This window comes from Phyllopteryx taeniolatus, chromosome 11 (assembly GCF_024500385.1).
Source record: "Phyllopteryx taeniolatus isolate TA_2022b chromosome 11, UOR_Ptae_1.2, whole genome shotgun sequence".
Classification (NCBI taxonomy): domain Eukaryota; kingdom Metazoa; phylum Chordata; class Actinopteri; order Syngnathiformes; family Syngnathidae; genus Phyllopteryx; species Phyllopteryx taeniolatus.
Genome location: NC_084512.1, coordinates 12,808,635 through 12,831,520, shown reverse-complemented (window position 1 = coordinate 12,831,520; position 22,886 = coordinate 12,808,635). Strand labels below are relative to the sequence as shown.

The following is a 22,886-nucleotide window of genomic DNA, read 5'->3' as shown; positions in this document are numbered from 1 at the left end:
ATGGGCAGAGCGCGGCTGTAAAAAGCTCACAAAAAATATTATTTTGAGTTTCTGTACCATTAAAAATCAAATAATTGCAGCGTAAACAAAAACAATAATAAAAATTGCCGCAAACGAACAACATCTACCTCTTTTCGAGAAGCCATAGCCTCCCAGCAGCTGTGTGGGTGTTCACGTGGTCATAACCCAGCACTCCTCTCATCCTTACTTGTCTGTTTTTATTGCTTTTGTTGATCCTTATCACATTTATTTGAATATACAAGTTAATTTGCTAGTGACCCAGCAATATGGTTTGCGAGAACCTTTATTCACTTGATTATAACTGTGCGTCGTAACACTACTGCCGCTTCAGGACCTGTCATGACATGCAGAGTTTATCCCTGCCGGCTGCCGCAACTTCCTTAATCTCCCTATGGACCTCGATTGCCGGTGACGTACATCTGAAGTCCTGAGACGTGACAAGAAAAGCATGATCAAGATGGGAAGAAGAGCAGGACGACAAGTGCAAAATGTCTTCAATGTCCGCAAAGTATCCCCACCCACTTCCGCACATTGACCCATTGATGCGCGTTTGATGCTGTACAAATAGTATGTTGCTCTTTATCACATTTATTAAACCATAAAAAGATTAAAAGTTGGAAAAAGCGTGTTGAACGGCCGGTGAGCGGCACAAACGTACATACGTAAACCGCCTGCGTACATTTTGGCCACAGGCTTTGCTTTTTTTATCCACAGGAACATTATGAATATAGTTAAGTATTGTTGTAAAACACAATGATATGTTTACTTTATAATGTACATTACTGAAATGGTTTAGGGGGAACCATCTCTACATTAACAGGTACTGTAACACAGCAGTGCTTAGAGAACAGATATGTATGTTAGATATTGAAGTACTCTACTGACAGTTTCTCTCGCCTGTTTTATTCACTTCATGGGTTTCAACAGCTCTATTATACACTATGTTGGTGTATATCCACCCGCGCGGGGTTGGGAGAGGGGGAGACGGGGACAGTTGGACTCGGCACAGCCTACTTCATATCGAAGCGATGGACTGCTGATTATAGCTGTAATTTCCGATCCGATACTGCTATTGCAGCGTTGAGTTTTGGGCGATATCGGTCTGATCTTATTGTAGCAATAATCATACTGTAAATTATTTACTAACTTTGTAAAATTGAATGTTAGAAAAGGCTTGATCAAGTGGTATTACTCTAACAGAGAACAATAATCAGCAACATCAGGTATGAGAAAAACTGACCAATTTATTATTAACCAATGGGTTAAGTAACTGCTGTGCATGTGTTGACCTCTGACAGGGAGTGTGGTGCATGCGATGAGATACACACTTGTAATAATAAAGTAAGTAGAAGAAGTCACAATCGAATATTGTTATTATAACTCGTTTTTCAGTTTGAAGAATATGTGCCAGAGAGCATTGTTATATTTCTTTGTATGTATTTATTCAGCGTTTGTGTACCCATCCATCCATCCATTTTCTGAGCCGCTTCTCCTCACCAGGGTCGTGGGCGTGCTGGAGCCTATTCCAGCTATCATCGGGCAGGAGGCAGGGTACACCCTGAACTGGTTGCCATTCACACCTACGGGCAATTTAGAGTTGTCAATTAACCTACCATGCAGGTTTTTGGGATGTGGGAGGAAACCGGAGTGCCCGAAGAAAACCCACGCAGGCACGGGGAGAACATACAAACTCCACACAGGCGGGGATATTTCGAAAGCGATGAGTGCCGCGAGTCCCATGCTAATTTTCCTGAGCTCGTCAATAGCGATTTTTGTGAACAAAAATGAAGAAAGAAATGAAGGCTGTGACGTATTTGAACGTTCAACAGGTGTAATTATTTTGTTATGCGAGTTTAGTTTTACAGTGAACTTCAACTGGAGTTAACTGGAAACGACTTTAAGCAAGCAAAATTCACTCTTACTCCTTGCTACTATGTTAGCACCTAAGCATCCTGTTGTTATGATCACGTGAGATCTTCATGCCGTCACTGCTGGACATAAGTGCTAGAGCGGAGCGTGGAATGGACTTCCTGTACAGTATAAGAGATTTTAGATCTCTGTTTTCTTACTGACATCGGACCGATTTCCGAGCTCAAAGATCGGATAGGGACACCCCTAATGAAAATGAAATATACATTTTAAACTCTAGCAAACTGACACAAAGACACCATTTGTTGTGTTTTAAAATTACGGAAATAACTACATTGAACTGAGTTGATTTTATTTATGACTTCAAATTCAGAAAAATTCATACCACATTTAATTAGCCGCTTTATGCATCAGTTTTCATGAGGTGTTCCTCTTATTTTTCTCTGCATGAAATTACACATGGTATCTTTCATGTCTTGAAAATAATCTAATTGAAATGAAATTAAATGCACACAAGCAAAAGCAAAGAGTGATGAGAAGGCGAACTTTCAGGGAAACAAGTACAAGCAAACTTACAAAATCTTATTTAAATTGTATTTGCAAAATATTATGATATGCTGTGATTTATTAAGCCATACTGTCATTTTATACGTGACACACAACTGTCATTTTTCCAGTCCACCACTTAAGTAGGTGATCAGGGGCTATGGCAATGGCAGAGATTCTCTTGTTTTTGTTATAAGTACAATGTAGAATCCATATGATTTTAAAACTATTGTTTTTAGGTCAAATAAGACCGTATGTGCTTTAAATGTGGATTATTGTGGCAGTTATTTCCTTTTCTTACACTTTATATTTCTACTCTCATACTGGTCAAGGGAGCATGCTGTGTACGGCAACATGCCAGGAGGGATGCAGTAGTGTAGGCACTGAAACCGGCTGTTCAATCTCTAATTTGTCCTAATAGTAGCCCTTGGAGACTAACTCAATTTACACTATTATCAACAACAGTTACAGAAACGAAGGGGTTTGCTTTAAGGTGCCAAAAGGATCTATGGAAAACTAGCAGAGCAAGAGCAATGAGGAAATGTTGGTGCCTAAAGCAGAGCTCACTGGTCAGCATCCAAGCTCAATGGAAGCCAAAGAATGGCAGACGAAGCTCCATCACTCATCGAAGCCAAGAAGGAACGAAAGGTGACAACTTGTGCTGCATACTAATACAATGAATGGAAATACTTGAGCAGTGAGATATGAAGACAATGACTTTGCTCTGAGGAGATTTACATGCTAAATTTGAGGTCACTGTGTCATTTAGGGCACATGAAAGGCCAACAATAGAGGACACACTGAACTGAGATTAGAGGAAAGGGACAAATTTAATAATGGTCTTAGTTGGGCTGCGGAGTTGGATACAGCACTAATCTCAGCTGACTTTATTAGCCATTTTTCAGAATTAACAATGCTCCTTGCCTGCATTTGTGTGGTCTGTGTGCTGTGTTTGTCATCCCTCCCAGAGCTGGCAGAGCTGGAACCAACACGTCACACACACAAGAGGCAATGAGATACTGCCTGGGACCCTTTTGCAGTCTGAAAATTGGACTGTCTGCTTATTTGACTGCTGCATCCATTCTCTAAACCCTGCAGGTGGCAAGAATTATAGATTTAGAGATGCTGGCCCACTTTTCTTTGAGTCAATGCGAGTCAGCAAGTGGACGTGTACTACCTGCGAATATTTGACGGTTTTGTTTTGTTTTGTTTGGTTTTTTGGAGAATTAACTACAACAAAATTCACCTTAATTAAAGCAAACAGGAGCCATGAAGCCCTTAGAAAATAGCAATGGTATGAACTGAGGTATATAGCATTTTCCCGAAGCAAGCAAAATACTTTGAAGCAATGCCATGACATTGTTGTCACATTATGTTTTTTGTCCATTATCTCAGCTTTGATTTTCTCATGTAAAGAAACATTTTCAGAATGCAGAACAAACGGCACAATTTTTTGGATTACGTTTCTTGATTGATTGTGACGCTATTAAATAACAGCAAAATGTGATGTATAACGATAAGAAAAATATTTTTAGCCACACAGTAGCATTAACAATTACCTTTCATAGCTGAAGGGAAAGTCTGGAAGCATTAGTCTTGCTTCTGAGATATTGTTTACCAAAACCTGCCTAAAAAGCATGTACAGCACTAATTCCCCTAAAGAGTTAAATAATTTGCTTCCAACCTGCAAAGAAAGTGTTGAATTTGTATTACAGTATATGGACTAAATGGCGTCACTACTTTCAATCAAAGCAGTTTTCCAAATAATAGATGTGACTTATATACAGTGGTGAATATTAGAGGGATTAATTTGAAGCCAACAGTGAAAATAGGTTAAACTATAGATTCTAAAAATGTAAACAAGAAGTTAAAGATCTAAAACAACTGAATTTACCAACTTGTTCAATTTGCAAAATCTAGGGAGGAAAAATACAAAGGGATCAAAGGCTGAAATAGTTGTCTTTACCGTTTTTGTCAAAAAAAAATTTTTTTTTCCAATGGATGCTGTACAAAATAACAGATGGATGCAATACAAAATAACAGAGCTCAGCATTATGTAAAACATTATACACACTAGTGTGACAATACACACTGGGAATCCGTATTAAATGTTGACAACAATTATGAGGGAGAGTAACCAAGGAAAGTATTTAACATTTGAAAGTATGAAAATATACAACACTAAGCTGTTGTGGACACCCTAAAATTAATACTCGGTTGAAGCACATTTTGCTTTAATGACAACATTCAGTGTTTTGGGACGGAGCTTCTCAAAATGGCTCATCTTAGGAATATTTTGTTCTGCTTTTGTTTCATTAGCAATTTATTTCAAACGTCCATCCATCCATCCATTTACTGAGCCGAGATAACCTACGCTGGCACGCGGAGAACATGCAAACTCCACACAGGAAAGGCCGGGAATTGAACCCCAGTCCTCAGAACTGTGAGGCAGACGCTCTAACCAGTCATACACCATCCTGCCTTACTTCAAACGTGCTTAAAAAAATAAATAAATAAATTGTAAAATATTTGGACAAATATACTAGCAAAAGAAATACATTTGAAATGAAATATGCATACTGTATAGTTTTATTCTACATATCTAAAAAGGAGTCAGGTAAAGTAAAACATATTTACTTCCCCCCCTTATTCATGAGTTGATTACAGTATCTAGCCTCCTTATCTCCTCCTGATCTATACAATAATTTACTGAACTTAAATTAATATACAACCAGTTCAGGGTGTACCCCGCCTCCTGCCCGATGACAGCTGGGATAGGCTCCAGCACGCCCGCGACCCTAGTGAGGAGGAGCGGCTCAGAAAATGGATGGATGGATAAATTAATATATTACCAATATTCTTTGCCTTTCAAGACAAATTGGAAAAATAAGTATTAATATAAATTGTTGTCTATACTATGTATTCCTAAATTTACATATAGCATACATACAAAAAGGTAACACTAAATGAACATCCATCCATCCATTTTCTGAGCCGCTTCTCCTCACTAGGGTCGCCGGCGTGCTGGAGCCTATCCCAGCTATCATCGGGCAGGAGGCGGGGTACACCCTGAACTGGTTGCCAGCCAATCGCAGGGCACATACAAACAAACAACCATTCACACTCACATTCACACCTACGGGCAATTTAGAGTCTTCAATTAACCTACCATGCCTGTTTTGGAGATGTGGGAGGAAACCGGAGTGCCCGGAGATAACCCACGCTGGCACGGGGAGAACATGCAAACTCCACACAGGAGAGGTCGAGAATTGAATTCCGGTCCTCAGAACTGTGAGGCAGATGCTCTAACCAGTCATTCACCGTGCTGCCTTATTTCAAACGTGCTTGAAAAAATAATAATAATATTTTTTCCAATATTTGGACAAATATACTAGCAAAACAAATACATTTGAAATGGAATATGCATACAGTATAGTTTTATTCTACATATCTAAAAAGGAGTGGGATAAAGTAAAATGTATTTACTTACACCCCTTATTCATGAGTTAATTACAGTATTTAGCCTCCTTATTACTATGATCTATACAATAATTTACTGAACTTAAACTAATATATTACCAATATTCTTTACCTTACAAGACAAATTAATTGGAAAAATAAGTATTAATATAAATTGTTGTCTATACTATCTTCTTTTCCTTTCGGCTTGTCCTGTTAGGGGTCGCCACAGCGCGTCATCCTTTTCCATCTCCTGCATCTTCCTCTCGAACACCAACTGCCATCATGTCTTCCCTCACGACATCCATCAACCTTCTCTTTGGTCTTCCTCTAGCTCTCTTGCCTGGCAGCTCCATCCTCATCATCCTTCTACCAATATACTCACTCTCTCTCCTCTGGACGTGTCCAAACCATTGAAGTCTGCTCTCTCTAACTTTGTCTCCAAAACATCGAACCTTGGCTGTCCCTCTGATGAGCTCATTTCTAATTTTATCCAACCTGGTCACTCCGAGAGCGAACCTCAACATCTTCATTTCCGCCACCTCCAGCTCTGCTTCCTGTTTTCTCTTCAGTGCCACTGTCTCTAATCCATACATCATGGCTGGCCTCACCACTGTTTTACAAACTTTGCCCTTCATCGTAGCAGAGACTCTTCTGTCACATAACACACCTGACACCTTCCTCCACCCGTTCCAACCTGCTTGGACCCGTTTCTTCACTTCCTGACCACACTCACCATTGCTCTGGACGGTTGACCCCAAGTATTTAAAGTCCTCTACCCTTGCCATCTCTTCTCCCTGTAGCCTCATTCTTCCCCCACCACCCCTCTCATTCATGCACATATATTCTGTTTTACTTCGGCTAATCTTCATTCCTCTTCTTTCCAGTGCATGCCTCCATCTTTCTAACTGTTCCTCCAGCTGCTCCCTGCTTTCACTGCAGATCACAATGTCATCTGGAAACATCATGGTCCACGGGGATTCCAGTCTAACCTCATCTGTCAGCCTATCCATCACCACTGCAAAAAGGAAGGGGCTCAGGGCTGATCCCTGATGCAGTCCCACGTCCACCTTAAATTCTTCTGTCACACCGACAGCACACCTCACCGCTGTTCTGCTGCCCTCGTACATGTCCTGTATTATTCTAACATACTTCTCTGCCACTCCAGACTTCCGCATGCAGTACCACAGTTCCTCTCTGGGTACTCTGTGATAGGCTTTCTCTAGATCTACAAAGACACAATGTAGCTCCTTCTGACCTTCTCTGTACTTTTCCATCAACATCCTCAAGGCAAATAATGCATCTGTGGTACTCTTTCTAGGCATGAAACCATACTGTTGTCTATACTATGTATTCCTAAATTTACATACAGCATAGATACAAAAAGGTAACACTAAATGAGAAACAAATAAAATGAAATAAATAATAAAGTAATTGAATAAGCAGTAAAAAAAAAAAAACACCAATGAAAAAAATTTCATAAATAAAAAATAATCATTTTCACACTCTTGCAAAAGTCCTCCAGTTTCTTGTGCGCATTCTATTTCAGATCACCACAAATTTTCAATTGGTCAGTAGGTCTTGGATGGGGCTAGGCAATTTCACAACTTCAATTGTTGGATGTATAGCGTTATTTTGATGATGAAAGGTGAACTTGCTCTTAAGCGTCATCTTGCTAGTGACTGAATGATTCTCAATTGCTTTTTGTTATTCAAAGGTCGGTATTAACATTTTACACAAGGGCAGGTTACACTGTGAATGCTATATTGTTTCAGCCGTGACAATCGGGAAGAAAATGTTAAATTTAGTCTGGAGATGAATTTGAGATTTCCTTTTCCTCATTTTATCATCAGTTTATGTCCACAAACACTGGCAGAATATTTCTGCAATCCAGCTCTGTGGAGAAGGAGCTGGTTTAAACTCTTCCTTTAAATATATACAGTACATGCTTTCTCATAAGTTGTACTAGACAGCTTACTGGTGGAAGTAAACATGTTTTGAACTTGAAAATTCAAGACTTGTACAGTATTCACCCCCTAATCTCTGTTCACTTTGCAAACCACAGCTGGAGAATATAAATAGCTCAAAAGATATCCACAAAATTACTAACACGGAAACACACACACACGCAAAAGCAACACGGTCAATCAATAGCGTCATTAGACATTGTAATGGCATCTCAGCTTTACAGACCACTGTAGGCTTTTTTTTCTAAGCCATCAAGCGTTACTGATCCATGTGATATGATGGAATAATCAATTTCATTTCAAACCCAATGCTAGAAAACTAGCAGAGCAACATGGTCAAGGAGCAGTTTGGTTATATAAGACCTATTGAGGGCATTTAGTTTTTTCTTTTGCTCGCTGACAAATGCCAATTGAAATGCTATAACAACTTTTAAGACTCTTCCGCTTACAACAATGGAAGAACAGCTGTTAAGTCAAATTTTAGTTGCGGTAATTAAAGTTGAACAAGCTTTACAGTTAAATTGTGAAAGTGTAAACCTTCATTCATTATGATTGTAAAACTGATTGACAGAAATATGACAAATCACTTTTATTTCATGTATTTTTATTTACATTTCCCTATGACTATGACAAATAAAGAACATATAATTTTAGCTCATTCCTCCCACAGGAAAGCATAGTGCAGATTTATAAAAATTAACCTTCAGAGCTGGCAAGAAAGTCCCGTCAATCTTTCTTTTTCACGATTCCACTGTTAACTCTCATTTGAGCTGCACACATATTGACACATAAATTAGTGTAATAACAGTACCAGGCTGCACAAACAACAGATGGGGTACGTTTGTGCAGCACCTTTCTACCTGTAAAGGAGACATTCTGCTGTTTCACATTTTGAAACAGTTCCCAGGTGTCGTAACATGCTGGGACACGCTTTCGTCAAAATATCAATGATCAAGCACTATAGTACACTTTACGCACACTATTATTTTTCGAAATGAAATAAATGTCAGGGTCCCAATTGAGAAAGAAATGACAGTGGATCCTCAATTTAGCTGGCCCAGAACCAACTGACTTCAGCTTTAATGGACAGAAAATTATGTCCCGTTAGAACTCAAAACGCCCCTTTCTAGCAGACAAAGTCTGTTACTTCCAAAATTGTTCGCTTTGTTTCCTGGCGCAATCAACAAACAGAGATAGGTACCGATATTTCCAGGTTATGGTAAAGGTAAGTTTAGGTCAAGTTTAAAACCTTTGACATTTATTTACAATATTATTGTACTGAAGTAGGTGTTTTTAGGCCATCAAAGAAGCACTTCAAATTAATGGAAAACAGCTATAACGGGTGACCCCTCCCCCTTATTAGTACGTTAAATTGAGGTTTTAAACTCCCAATGGGCAAACTGTTCACATTCTCTCCACAGTTTATGGCCGATCAACACAAATATCAAGGCACAAACTTACTTTAAACTTGAGAAAATGGGGAGAGAGGGTTCACTAGTTCTGTTGTGTTGGGCCAGTGCAATGTGTCAACCTCATTGCAACAAATTCCTTTTCTGAATGTCTTAACCCACAAGCTTTGTAAAGGAAAAATATCAGTCATTGTGCTCAGCAACTAATTCCCTTACTACTCCACCCAAAGTTGTACACTGACAGAGGTTGGGAAACACTTGTGCATTTCCATGAAATAATAATACTCATCTTCCTTACTACCAGGAAGAAATAAATCCCAAAGCTCAAACATGAGTCAACTACAAAGAGCCTGCCAAACACACCTTGCTCAAGAGCTTTGTGTGCAACCCCAACCTCACCTGACCAGGCAACATTTCCAGTGATTGCTCCTCTTTCCACAACGTCATCTATTTCCGGAAGTACAGCACAAAAACAAAAAAGAGCTTCCTGATTTCATTAAGGACCCAAAAACCTCCTTGTTTAGCTTTCAGTCCATCCACACAAGAACTGAGTCGCAGATGTGTCAAGAGGTCAGAATGTGAATGATTCTGTGTGCGTGTCTAGCCATCAACCAGTAAGTCTCAAGGGAAGCTGCAGCAAAATTGATGGATGCCAAGCAGAGACACATGGATGAATTGGGAGGCTCTGCCTTTGCCAAGGGGAAGATAAGTGCTGATGCTACACTAATGGAGAGATGGAGAAGGATGATGATGGAAAGGAAAAGGAGAAATGAAAAAAGGTGAAAACAATAGAGTACAGCTGGTATAGCCTAGCTAGAACTGATGATGGCAAGGTGAACTGACTTTCATTCAGGTTGATATAAGATATTTCAGCTTTGCTGATTGGTCCGCCTTCCACGACAAGCCCTGGCAAGGATAATACTCCCTATTGAACATCCTGTGTCTCATCCCTGAACAAACAGCTAACCCTCTGGAGGCTGCGTGTCAGGGGAGAGGGACACTTGAGTGTTGACTGATTCCCTCTTAATGATTCAGGGGAGGTTGACATGAGAATCAAGTTAAAAACTCACATTTTAAATCCAGATATCAATTTAAAAAATCCACGTTCACACTGACCTGTAACAACATAGGCATGCTAGGCCAAAAGTTGGCAATGTCACTTTTTAAAAAACCCATTACAAACATGCACGCCAACTGGGTCTCATCCAAATGTGTCTTTTGAAAGACTTTATTGGTGTATGTATTTGACGATTAGTTGATTGTTGAGAAATCAAGTCCTGTAGCTGTAAAGGTAAAATGGAGTGCACTGCTTGGCTGCGACTTGCAGAAGCTATTCTATCTCAGGTAGTTTGTGGCATAAAGAAGTGATGTCAACGAAGGAAATTCACGAGGATATACGTTATCGTCACTCATCCGGAGCAGCGTTCAGCTGAAACAACAACTTTTTCCCTATGAAAAACCTCACCACTGACATGTACACAAAGAACAAAATAATACCTTTTTCTGTTGTTAAAGAGGCCTCTCAGGCATAGCTTGGGGGACTACATTTTTGTTTTCTACTATGAAGCAGGAGAAGAAAACATTTCCTCTGTTCTCATTCTCCAATCACCCACTACAGTCAAATGTAAACACAGGCCGAGGGCTGCCTGCACTCATTTTTCATTGTACAACCACCCCCACCCTACACACCTTCTCTATTTCATAGGCCAATGATACAAAATACATGTGTGCAGCAACACAAATAAAGCACATTACAAATTGGCTCACTCCCCCAAAGCAAACCAACACACACACATGCAAACACACAGTTGCTGGGCTAATTCACGATCCAGAGCAAAACTATAAGCACTAAAGGAACAAATATCCTGTTCTCATAAAATTTTCATCCTAAGCAAACTGGTTTGTGGACCAAGAGCTTATCTTGGTGAAAAAATATACCCTCTTGACCTTGAGTTGATTTTTAGAATACCATACGTCTGCATCACTGGATATGAGCTATGGAAACCGAATGTAAAGAGTTGTGATCTTAACAGGCAAAGTCAAGATAACGGATAAAGTGGCAGTGCAGAAACGTGGAACACAGATATGGAAAAGTCTGCTGACAACAATACAATAGTGTTGATAAAAGCAAATGGAAAACAAAGCAATTTAGACCCAGCATTGGAGTCAAGGCTGTTTCAAACTGTTTGATAGGGAAACCATTTTTGTCTTTTCACTCCACTCAAGAGTGCAAATTTGTGAGAATGTGACGTATATTCACAGATAACTGTCCACTTTTATTTTCTAAGAAAAACAGACAGGTTGTAGACAACCTATGTATTCAGTTTTATTACATGTACAAAAAGCTACATAATAAACCATAATCATAAACATCATCATGATTATTCCATTTAGTTCTTATTTCACAAACTCAACATTAAACAGAATACTGTATTTTTTACTACTGCCGGTACATACAATGTATTCTTATTTTTAAAATTGGGTTTAATTTCTCTTTATTTGCCTCAAAAACAGTCATGCTCATTCATAGTTGCAAGAATGAGTCATCATTGTGGTATTTAAATTTCTTTCAATCTTGTCTGATCTTTCTAATTCAGCAGGTAGACCACATGTATATTTAGTAAAAACAATAGTCAACAGACTAATATTTCATCTGACTGTAATTTGGTTTCATTACAGCACAGATTAGCTGTGGCATCATCGCTTCTACAGTTGTATGCAATGGTCAAAAAAAGGTAGTGTAGTAGTTTCTGCAGCTGGTCTGCGATCAATTCCTATTCAATGCACCATGCTCAATCACTTCTTGCAATGGTGAGCGAATAGATAAACATTGAAAAGGTAAAGTCTGAATTTTAGCGTGGTCAATCTCTGTGTCAATATGTCTTATGCTCAATGTATACACAACAAAATCAGCAATTTTCTTCATGTTTTCTTTGCTTGATGTAGGACATCCATCCATCCATTTTCTGAGCCGCTTCTCCTCACTAGGGTCGCGGGCGTGCTGGAGCCTATCCCAGCTGTCATCGGGCAGGAAGCGGGGTACACCCTGAACTAGTTGCCAGCCAATCGCAGGGCTGATGTAGGAAACTAAGTTGAAATAAAACACTATGACCACAACTTCTGACTTTTGAGGTTGTATCACTCCCTGTCCAAGTTAGAGTTTAATAACTATTAACTGCAGTAGTTATCCAATGAAAGCCGCAAATTATTTAGTTTATCTGTTTTTTTGGGCCAGAATAGTTCATAATTATCCTCATTTGTATTATGCTCATAAAGTCTGTGAAATGATCCCTTAAGTTCACTTAGTGGGTGCTCCAGAGTATTCATTTACATAATGTTTGGATCTATAAAAGCAGACAACAAAGATGTCCCAAATATGATGCATATTTTTGTAATGTTCACTGTCACTCATGTTAATATCACATGCTTTCAAGCATGTTCACCGATTTACAACAGACTGCATTTCTGAATCGTACCAGGGTTTAGCATTGTCAAACCCATATTAAGTTTTTCTTCATGTGAAACTGGCTTCACATGACTGCACAGACTCCTTTAGATCCTCACCAGCAGGCCAGCACAATGACACCCCGATGGAGTACTTTGCTTTGAACACAGCGAATGCATTTAAATAGATTTCTCCTGTTACTGAGCTTAATCAAAGACCCGAGTGCTAAGTAGGCCTTGCATGCTAATGACTCGTAAACGGAATATTATAGAAGCAACTATTAATTAGTTGTCAAAACAGACACATTTGAAAATGTCTATCGTAACAGATTTATATGGCTCTTAAAGGGCTTGGTAATGTCAATAATGTGTAAATTTTTGTATTTCCAACTTTTGTAATAACACCTTTATGCAAACAAAGACACTAACCTCAGGAGACAGGGCAGTGGGATGCTGAGTGAAGAGTGTGGAGTGGGCTGTTGACCGGAGGCCATGTGCTCTCCTGACAGTCTGGCGAGTGAATGGCGCAGACAGTACCTCCTGCTAAAGAGAAGACACATGAAGAGAAAGAAATGAGTTAGGGAACGTCATCATCGGCTGAAATTGGAAATAAAAAAGACTGTGACATAGCACAGCGAAACACCAGCAGGGTTTACAGTAGCTTCCTAAAAAGAGGATTAAAATAATGAAGCGTGAAAGTGGATGCTGTTTGGCTTCCTCTTTTCATCACTGACAACAGCGATTTACTTTTCGCTGAACTTTAAATACACAATGTGGTGGCAAAAGTCTGTGTGTCATCAAATACAACCAGTGTGTGTGTGTGTGTGTGTGTGGTTAGTTACCAACCCGAATTAAGACCTCCCATTAACTATTACAGAACCCTGTAATAGTTTTTTTATTCCACAGAAGGTCTGATTATAAATCAACTCTGTGCAACATGTATACATTACAACCTCTGAAGTCAAATGCCTGAGGAACGGATAATTTCTGCTGTATGTCCATTATTTGCTATGGGATGAGGTCGCCCAGCATCCCGGAACGGAGGGATGATAAGCAGCAGCCATTATATTTTAAAAACTTCACCAGTACATTTTAGTGGCATGTTATATCAGGTTCGTCATTCAAACAACACAAAGGGTGAGCAGTGATTCTTACACATTCCAGCTTTAAATCTTATCTGAAACACACTTGGTTTGTCAACTAACATTATTTAACCATCTGGATAATATTGAATGAAATAAAAGGTCTGCAGCCACTTCTGTTCTTGCGACACTGCAGCAAGCTTTCATGCACACAGTAACAGTGATGCAACGTTCATATACTGTAGTTGTTGCATCTCACACAAACATTTAAATGAATATTCCCCAAAGGAAAGAACAAATGTTCCAACAAATCAAGTGTATCACTCATGTAATGATGCAAAGAAAAAAGGTAGAGATTGCATTTTTTTTTTTTTTTAATTCCATGACTATTTATTAAGTCATACAATACAGACATTGGGAGGCTTTTTTCACCAATAATGAACCTTGATTAAAATAGTAGTAATAAATCAAATAAAACTAGAGTTTAAAGCTAAATAAAAGACATTTACAAAAATATATATATATACACGGGGAAACGGAAAGAACTTATGCAGGCTGGACAGAGCCAGACTTGGCAAAAATAATTTGAAGGTGCATAGCTCCGTGGAAAATAAAAACGGACACAGCCCTTTGGAGCGAGAACAGAGGCGCCTGGAACACTCCACGTAATATGAGTTCACCTTTAATATTGCACAGGGAACATAGCCACATCAGACGAGTGGTTAGGAACAAAGGTCATTACAGTTACCAACTGTTTTCTTTATTTGGGGTTTATTTGGACTGTATATGTAAGAAACACACACAATTCATTCAGTCATAGTATCTCTTAGAGTGGAGGCCACTATTTGATGTATTGCGTTAGTAACATCACCACTTGTGCTAGTGCTAAAAATAACAAACGTATCCGGGATGGTCCAACAATAATATAGACCATAAAGGCAGGTGATCTAGAGTTACCATGGCAATGAGAGATTTCCTTATTACAAGTCCATGCACCATTAAAATGGTTTTAAAGGTATTTTAAAGAGCATTCATGGGTTTCATTTCATGGCGTACTCATCTCTGGACTATAAGTGTAAGATGGGTCACAAGAGATCGCTATTCATGTCAGCCATCTGACATGTGAATTCATTAATGGTAATCATACAAATGCAGTTGGTGCAGATTTGTCATAAAATATCTACCATTCTGTGGTGTCCTCTCCGCGACAACTTTCAGCCTTGATAAATTCCCAGTAAAAAGCTGAAACAAATTATTGTTGCAGCAATATTGAACTAAGAATCTGGCAAAGTTCATATTCAAAACTAAAGAGCAGCTAGCCGCAGTGCAAACTTAAGTGTGCTTTCATTGTTTGAAAATCCTTCACACCTTCACCGGTTCAATACCAGTGAAGCAGGAACACTGGTAACAATCTCTTTTTCCGTCAATGACTGGAAGCAAGGACTATGCGGTAGGCGGTTAATGAAAGACTTTCCATAATTAATCAGAAATACGTTAGCAGGATTTTCAAAATAAACCAGGGTTCGCACTGCCTGTTCGCCACAGGCTAATTGAAACAGGGTGTGGCGAAGCGAATGTTGCACACGTTCGCCACGCTGGCAAATCAAAATCGCCTGTGTCAAAAGCCATTTCAGATAAAAGTTTAAGTGAGCGCGCTCATTCTGTCGTGTGTGAATAGTGTTAATGGTTTAGATGTATCCCCATTTCGTAAAATGCTTCAATATGCCATTCAGCCGCTGCTGGCTAAGCAGTCAGGCTGATGGGCTTTCCCGGCTGCGGGGAGCGGCGCATCGGGGAAGACATGGCCCGATGGTGCTTGGCACCAAATTGAATCATGCATATTTATTACCACGACGTACGTTTGAAGTGTCGATGGTCAATGTGTCCTGCAATTCACATTAGTTCTTGCAGCTTTTGTAGTCATAGTCATGCCCCCGTTATGTAATTTAGACCACTTTGTCCTGCATTTGAAATCTGTTACAATTATCTGACAGCTAAAGTTAAAAAAATAAAGATTTAGAAAATTATTAAAAGATTTAGAATATTAATGTTTATCTTCAACAAAAAAGTTTAAATTTGAGAAAATTCTCCCATTTCCTGAGGTAGATGAATTTATGAAGATCCTTTTGAGGACTTTTAAATAACGAGTGAATCATCTCAACATTTGTACTGTAACTGATAAGAACATTAATTAACATTTATTACAGTTTACAATTTCCAAATCACTCAGCCCTTATCCCGAATGATGACTAGGTAGTCTTAATCGGGCCCTTGTCGTTAAAGGTGTCATATTTTACCAAACCAACATTTTTCTAGTATTTGCGAGGTAAAATTGGCTCTATGGTGCCTCAGTAAACGTGAAATATGAATTAAAATCCACGCATTCTTGAGTTCCAAACAGTTTTCTGCCGAGAGGCCTGACATCACGTCATTAGAATTTCTCGATTTTATCTACATCACTTGCAAAGATCTCCGCCTACCTCTCCGCTCCCGAGCCAGTGCTTTAAACATAAACACGTGTGCTCACATAAGTGGGTCTTCTACACGGAGGCAACCAATCAGAGGAAAGGGGCCGGTCTTGGCCAAATACGGAGACTATTATACTGTTTAACCACATTGGCTAAGAGGTTTCATGACCCAGTGCCAACCCTGTAAAACAACAGCCACTTTGTTTGGTCCCAACTCCCAACTAGGCAATTCAAGGCTTGACCACGCTCACAGTTCAAAAGAGGACACCACATTATAGCGCACCATTAAGATAAGCAGTGAACCTTGGTACTATGATCAAGTGTTGCTGCAGGATTATTACTATGCCTTCAAGACTCCTGTGACTATAAAAAGTGTCTATGAACTAGACACGAGACTCTCCTTCAGTGCGCAGTAACAACTTAGTAACACAAGAATGTAATGTAATCAGAGTGTACATTTACAAAATGTCTCTAAGTTAACAATCAAAATTAGACAATCATACCAGGACCAGTAAAAACCTTACCTACTACAGTGGCGTGAAAAAGTGTTTGCCCCCTTCCTGATTTCTTAATATTTTACGTTTGTCAGCAGAGGTGAGTAGTAATGCGCTACATATTCTCTGTTACATTTACTCAAGTAGCATTTTGTACAAATTGTACTTGTCAAAGTAGTTTTAATACTGCATACTTTTTACTTGTACTCGAGTATATATGTTAACAAGAAGCAGTACTTTTATTCCGTTACAATGATCTAAATGCCGCTCGCTACTTTTATGTATCAATTGTTGCTTATTTATCAACTATTTCGTATGCGACATATCTGTTCTCTGTATATCTCTACGATTTCAATCTCCACATTGGGCGCTGTTTGCTTCAATCCAAATTAAGTGCAAGTGATGTTTAATTCTAGTTCACCAATCAGACGGCACAAGAAAGTCACAGGACCCACACAACATCTACTATTGTGCTTCCTGAGCATAGGTATTGACATGAGATAAGCCAGCCGGGCTAATCGACATGCCTACGTGGCGACCATGTTTGGAAGGTCGTCGTTACCATTGAAGGCAAGAGCGCGTGACTCATGTTCACGTTTAGATGAAGAAAAACAACAGCTTTCATATATTGTAGTAATTGTCTGCCACTGTCTGCCCAAACATGGATATTTCGGCCCACTTGTAACTTGAGAAAACACCTTGCGGTAAATTACAGATGTTTTGTTGTTGTTTTGGCTGTGCATATCAGCCCACCGTAGCCCTATTTTATCACAAGTAACTGTAAAACATCCATCTCTTGGGGGTATGTGCTAATCTCGCTCACACTGTACACACGCACACACACAGCAATATCAGAATTCCCATTTTATTTTGTTATTTTTTATTTTATTGATGTTCATGTTCTGATTTTTTCACTGTGTATGTTGTAGTCTTATTCAAGCAATTTTTTGGAGGACTACGTTTTACTTTTACTTGAGTCACATTACTGTCAAGTAACAGTACCCTTATTTGAGTACAATATTTGGCTACTCTACCCACTCTGTTTGTCACACTTAAATGTTTCCCGTCATCAAACAAATTTAAATATTAGTCAAAGACAACAGAAGTAAACACAAAATGCAGTTTTTAAATGAAGGTTTTTATGATTAAAGGTCAGAGGACAAAGATGTTAAAAACTTTCTTGATAACTCTTGATAGCCTCTCCCAGCTATCTTCGGGCGGGAGGCGGGGTACACAGCGAACCGGTTGCCAGCCAATCGCGGGGCACATAGAAACAAACAACCATTCGCACTCACATTCACAACTACGGACAATTTAGAGTCCTCAATTAATCTAGCATGCATGTTTTGGGGATGTGGGAGGAAACCGGAGTACCCGGAGAAAACCCACACAGGCAGAGGGAGAACATGCAAACTCCATTTTTAACCCGGGTCTTCAGAACTGTGAGGCTGGTGCATTTTTTGTTTTAGGATCTGATTTAAGACCAGGGACTGCGCTGTACACAGTGTAAGTAAGCAACAAAAGATTCAACGGAAAATTGAAAAATGTAGCGTGTCCCCCAGACATGTAAATGTGACTACTTCAGAGATACGATATATAAAACATGAAGTCTGTAGAGCGTATTAACTGTGCCCTATCTGCACCATCGGGGCTGTGAGCCATGGAGGGGTGGACCAATCTATTTATGGAGAAATAAGACGACAGCAGCTGTTCTCTCTAGATACCTTCTCTACAACAAACCAAGTGAGCCATACATGGACATACAGTGAGCCATACATGGACAAAAAAACACACAGGTTCAGTCTCCTGACACGAGAGAACCAGCAAGTTAAGACACAATAACAAGACGTTTCTACTTTCGTGGATACAACACAACAAACGGTCGGAATACATCTTCCTGAAGGAATATCAGATGCAAGGTTGTTAGAATGAGCTGATCTGAGAGGTGTCTTGAAATTTGCTGACAATTAGAAGTTTTGCTGATGTATTTTTTTTCCCAACTACACCAGAAATCCAAATTGTATGGCCTCAGAGATTTGACTTTAAAATTTCCACTGTAACACCAGTCAATGTGAATTTGGTGATTCCTGAGCCCTACCTGGTTCACAGAAACGCATACAAGAGTGATCAGAGACTGGACCCCAATACAGTATTCTGTCATCTCTTTAATTGAGGTCATCTTAAAAATCCTTAAAAATATTAAACATTCCTTCGATTGTGTGGAACTGGTTCAACGTGTCTTCAATCAATGCAAAATGGAGTGCACCACTTGGCTACCACAAATACAGGTGCTGTTGAGTCAGTCTTTACAAGTTGCAGACCAAGGGAGAACATTACTTCAGCTATGAGAAGTTTAACTGCAGACATGGTAACTTTATTCTGCACAATCCAACACTGTCACTGAAGCGAGATGTAAGAATGTTGTAAGAGAGATACCTCCCATACTATTTACCTATTTAAAAATTATTTTAAAAACTATTATTAATTCATAATATTCTCCATAGTCAATCAAGGATATTTTGACAAATGCCCATCTCGACATTGTACATTTCCCACGCCTGCCCAAATTGATGCCGCCACTATTAATGAAAGGCAATAACTAATTGGTAAAGACTCAGCTGGCTCCTAATGGTAGATATACCGTATCAAAACTCAGATGACTAATGAGTAATCTTACCTACCCCAGATGCTACATAAAGTACTTCTCCATGTTAATGCATGAAAGGCCTGTTAATGTGCTCACATAAAGAGAGAATTTTAACTCCAGGTCTCCAAGTGTCCTATTGCTAATCTAATTCCATCTGTCTCAACCAATTGACACAATACAATAATAATAAAAACTGCTCTCCCATGCACAAACGATGACTTTGGTCAAATTTAACACTTGTGCTGGCCAAGAGCAGATCATATGAGGCCAGCAAAGGTAGAAGCTGCTGAGGGCTAATTACCGACAAATGAAAAGCTATGTTATTATTTCCTAGTTAAGTGATCGCAAAGAGCAACCAAGTACAGTAAGTAGCATGTAAAAGCAAACCTCCAGGTAAATGTGCGAGATAGCCATTTTTGACCTATTTCATGTTTTCTTGTCCTCATTTGGTGTTGAATGTTGGTGACAATGCAGCAGCAAAGACAGAAATATCAACTGCACAAAAAATGATGTGCTTTCTTATCCGACCGTCTCTCGTTCTCTTATCTTTCAGTTGCTTTTTCACCATCTCTATATTTGTAAGGAGAAAGCAGTCAGCATGCTGGAGAAGGGGAAAGATGGCAGAGGGCAAGAGTGGGCAGGTGAAAGGCAATCACTGGCCACAGAAGATAAGGAGTGGAGAAAGGAAGAGTAAAATGAAATTTCCAACACATTAAGCACATATAGTAAAACCAGTGGCTACCCATGCAGAGTAAAGAGGGTGGGCGACTGCTGAGTGACTGCAAGCCAATGAAAGACTTTTGGGGAAGAGGAGAATTGATCCAGTCAGAGGGGCTTCCCTGGAAGTTCACTGATGACAAGCAGAGCTCAAGGATGTAAAATGCATGCTCAGGAAAACCGAAGGGGGTTTGAAGGACTCAAACGATATCCATACAAATTAACTGAAAATTAATTTAAAAACTATTTTTTAAAGCAAGCCTTTATTCACCTCTGCATCTGCAGAGCTACTTGCAGAGAGGTGGCAAAAATTCCCACTTATACAGCATTGTTCAGTACTATAGCTTACTTACTGTAAGTTTTTAAAGCCTAGACAGCAAAAAGGCCACTTGCTCTTTTGGAAGACAAATAGCTGATCAGTCATGTTGGCCCTCTAATTAAGTGCATTAACTTTAAACGAGGCAGGAAATCTTTCTAATGTAATACTTCACTCCCCCAGCAAACACGATACACAGTATTTCGTCCAACACTGGTGCATTGACATATGAGTTTAATTTGTTCTGTGACTACGCTTGTATCTCAAATATCTTTTCCCATTGAAATTAATGAAAATGCCAATAATCCGCTCCAGCCTTCACCCCAAAAACAAGAACAATTGTTGTTGCATATTTTAATGAGGAAAAACAGCACTCCATATTGTACTTCATCATAACATACAGGAACGATATAAATATAATTCAAAATAGCCGGCACGGTTAGCACATCTGCCTCACAGTTCTGAGGACCGGGGTTCAAATCCCAATCTCAAATGTTCTCCCCGTGCCTGGGTGGGTTTTCTCCGGGCACTCCGGTTTCCTCCCACATCCCAAAAACATGTGTGGTAGGTTGATTGAAGACTCTAAATTGCCCGTAGGTGTGAATGTGAGTGTGAATGGTTGTTTGTTTCTATGTGCCCTCCGATTGGCTGGCGACCAGTTCGGTGTGTACCCCGCCTCCCGCCCGAAGATAGCTGGGAGAGGCTCCAGCAGCCCGTGACCCTAGTGAGGATAAGCGGTAAAGAAACTGAATGGAAGGATAATTCAAAATAAACAGTTTTTGTCCCACTGCATCAACTGAATGGCCATTATGCTGCTCTCGTCTTGGCCACCTGGGCACAGTATAAGAAAGACGGATAAAAAGGAGGGTTTTGCGCTTTATGGAGATGGAAGTGTTAGTGGAAGAGGTAAAAAAATAACAACAATAAGTTACAGAATATAAATGTAATTATTACTAATAAATATAAATTTATTTTTTCAAGTCAGCCCTCAGATCATTCGTATGATTCGGTTCTTCCCGCTGCCTCTAATTTTACCTGCCCTACGATGGCACTGTTTTACGTACTGGTTTGCACCTACCTTTCAGATGTGCTATATAATGACACAAAATCAGCCAGCGCAATTCGTCTCAGGCATATAACCCTCCCACAACACAAAAAGAACTGCTCAACAATTTGCAGATGGATCCTGGTTGCACCCGGTTAGTAGATCAGCTTCTGCATCGGTTTGCGTGCGCAATCAAGTTGGGGATTTTTTTTTCCAATCGGTAATTCTTTTGGGGTCATTGTTGACATGTTCAGCAGCTTGTGCTTTGTGTGACATGCAACAGTACACAAAACTCCATATAAAAGTCAGCTTTACTGGTGCCACATCTGCTCTGCTCTGTATAATTGTAGCGAGATCAAAGCATGCGGTACAAACACCAAGTTTTCTTTTTTTTTTCCTTAAAGGAAAGAAATGTCTATTTGGGGGATTGGCAGTTATCTATTCAAGTGGACAATGCACCACATCAATTAGGTGGAGCACGCTACTATTGAGGAAAATGGAATTATCTTATTTTTGTGGGTGATTTACAACAAGCATATAATGCTTGTTAAGCTGGAAAGGAAGAAGCAACAGAAAGCTGTGAGAAAAATATAAACCAGACAGAAGGGGAAATGGCTGCTTCGTCAGTATCTAGCTTCACAAGTTATCGCCTAACAAACATGGAAACAGTCACCCACGCACATGTGTGATACAATCACAACTTTCATGCATACACGCATACAAAAATCAGGGTAATGGAAGGTGGGTGTAAAGAGAGGCAGCTCTCAGTTTAGTATCACTCGTCGTAGTCCTGATGAATGAATGAATGGGCTGGTTCCAAACAGCCTTCATTCATTATGGAGAACAGCAACTTAAGAGGCTCTATTGCAATTGTTTCGAGAAATAAAAGGGGTATAACAGAAACTAGCAGGAAAAAGCAGCCCTTCTGCCATTGAACATTTTCTAACATATTCCTTATGTTTAATCACAATAAACTGAATACAATTATCACAAATTTGGAAAGGTAGATTTAGCCAAAAATGACAGAACAAACTCCTCCAGGTTTATTGCAAAATTGAATTCCTTGCTGTTCCATGTTGATTTTAAATAGGGCTCCTTAGGCCTTGTAAGTAAGGATCAACTCAATATGAAGAAGAAGGGAAGGACAGCAACAATTTAGAAAAGACCTGGGGGACACCCAAAAACGTTGCATGGACTGTGCAGTTTGTTTAATTTCATACAAAAGGCACAAACAGACCCCTCTGGCCACTCGGATAAAGCTGACGATCAGCAGTGCAGAGAGCAGAAGTGTGGGTGTGAGGGGGAGGCACACAAGAGAGGAACCGAATGAAAGAGCATCACAGAGATGAGAAAGGGCTGTGTTGGAGAACATTCTGGCTTCATGCATGTCTGCTGTGAGTGT

The 22,886-nt window shown here is 39.6% G+C and overlaps 1 protein-coding gene across 3 annotated transcripts in view; it reads right to left on the bottom strand.

The window, feature by feature from the left end:
* mcu (mitochondrial calcium uniporter) overlaps positions 1-22,886 on the bottom strand; it is a 71,512-nt gene that overhangs the window by 24,992 nt on the left and 23,634 nt on the right. For 2 of the 3 annotated variants that reach the window (XR_009790815.1, XM_061790147.1), the window contains exon 2: positions 13,145-13,258. Coding sequence is in view for 2 of the 3 variants with exons in the window: in XM_061790147.1 (XP_061646131.1) it covers positions 13,145-13,258 (114 nt within the window). In the remaining variant the exon portion in view is untranslated. The remainder of the gene's footprint in view (positions 1-13,144; positions 13,259-22,886) is intronic. The other variant, XM_061790148.1, reaches the window with a different exon arrangement.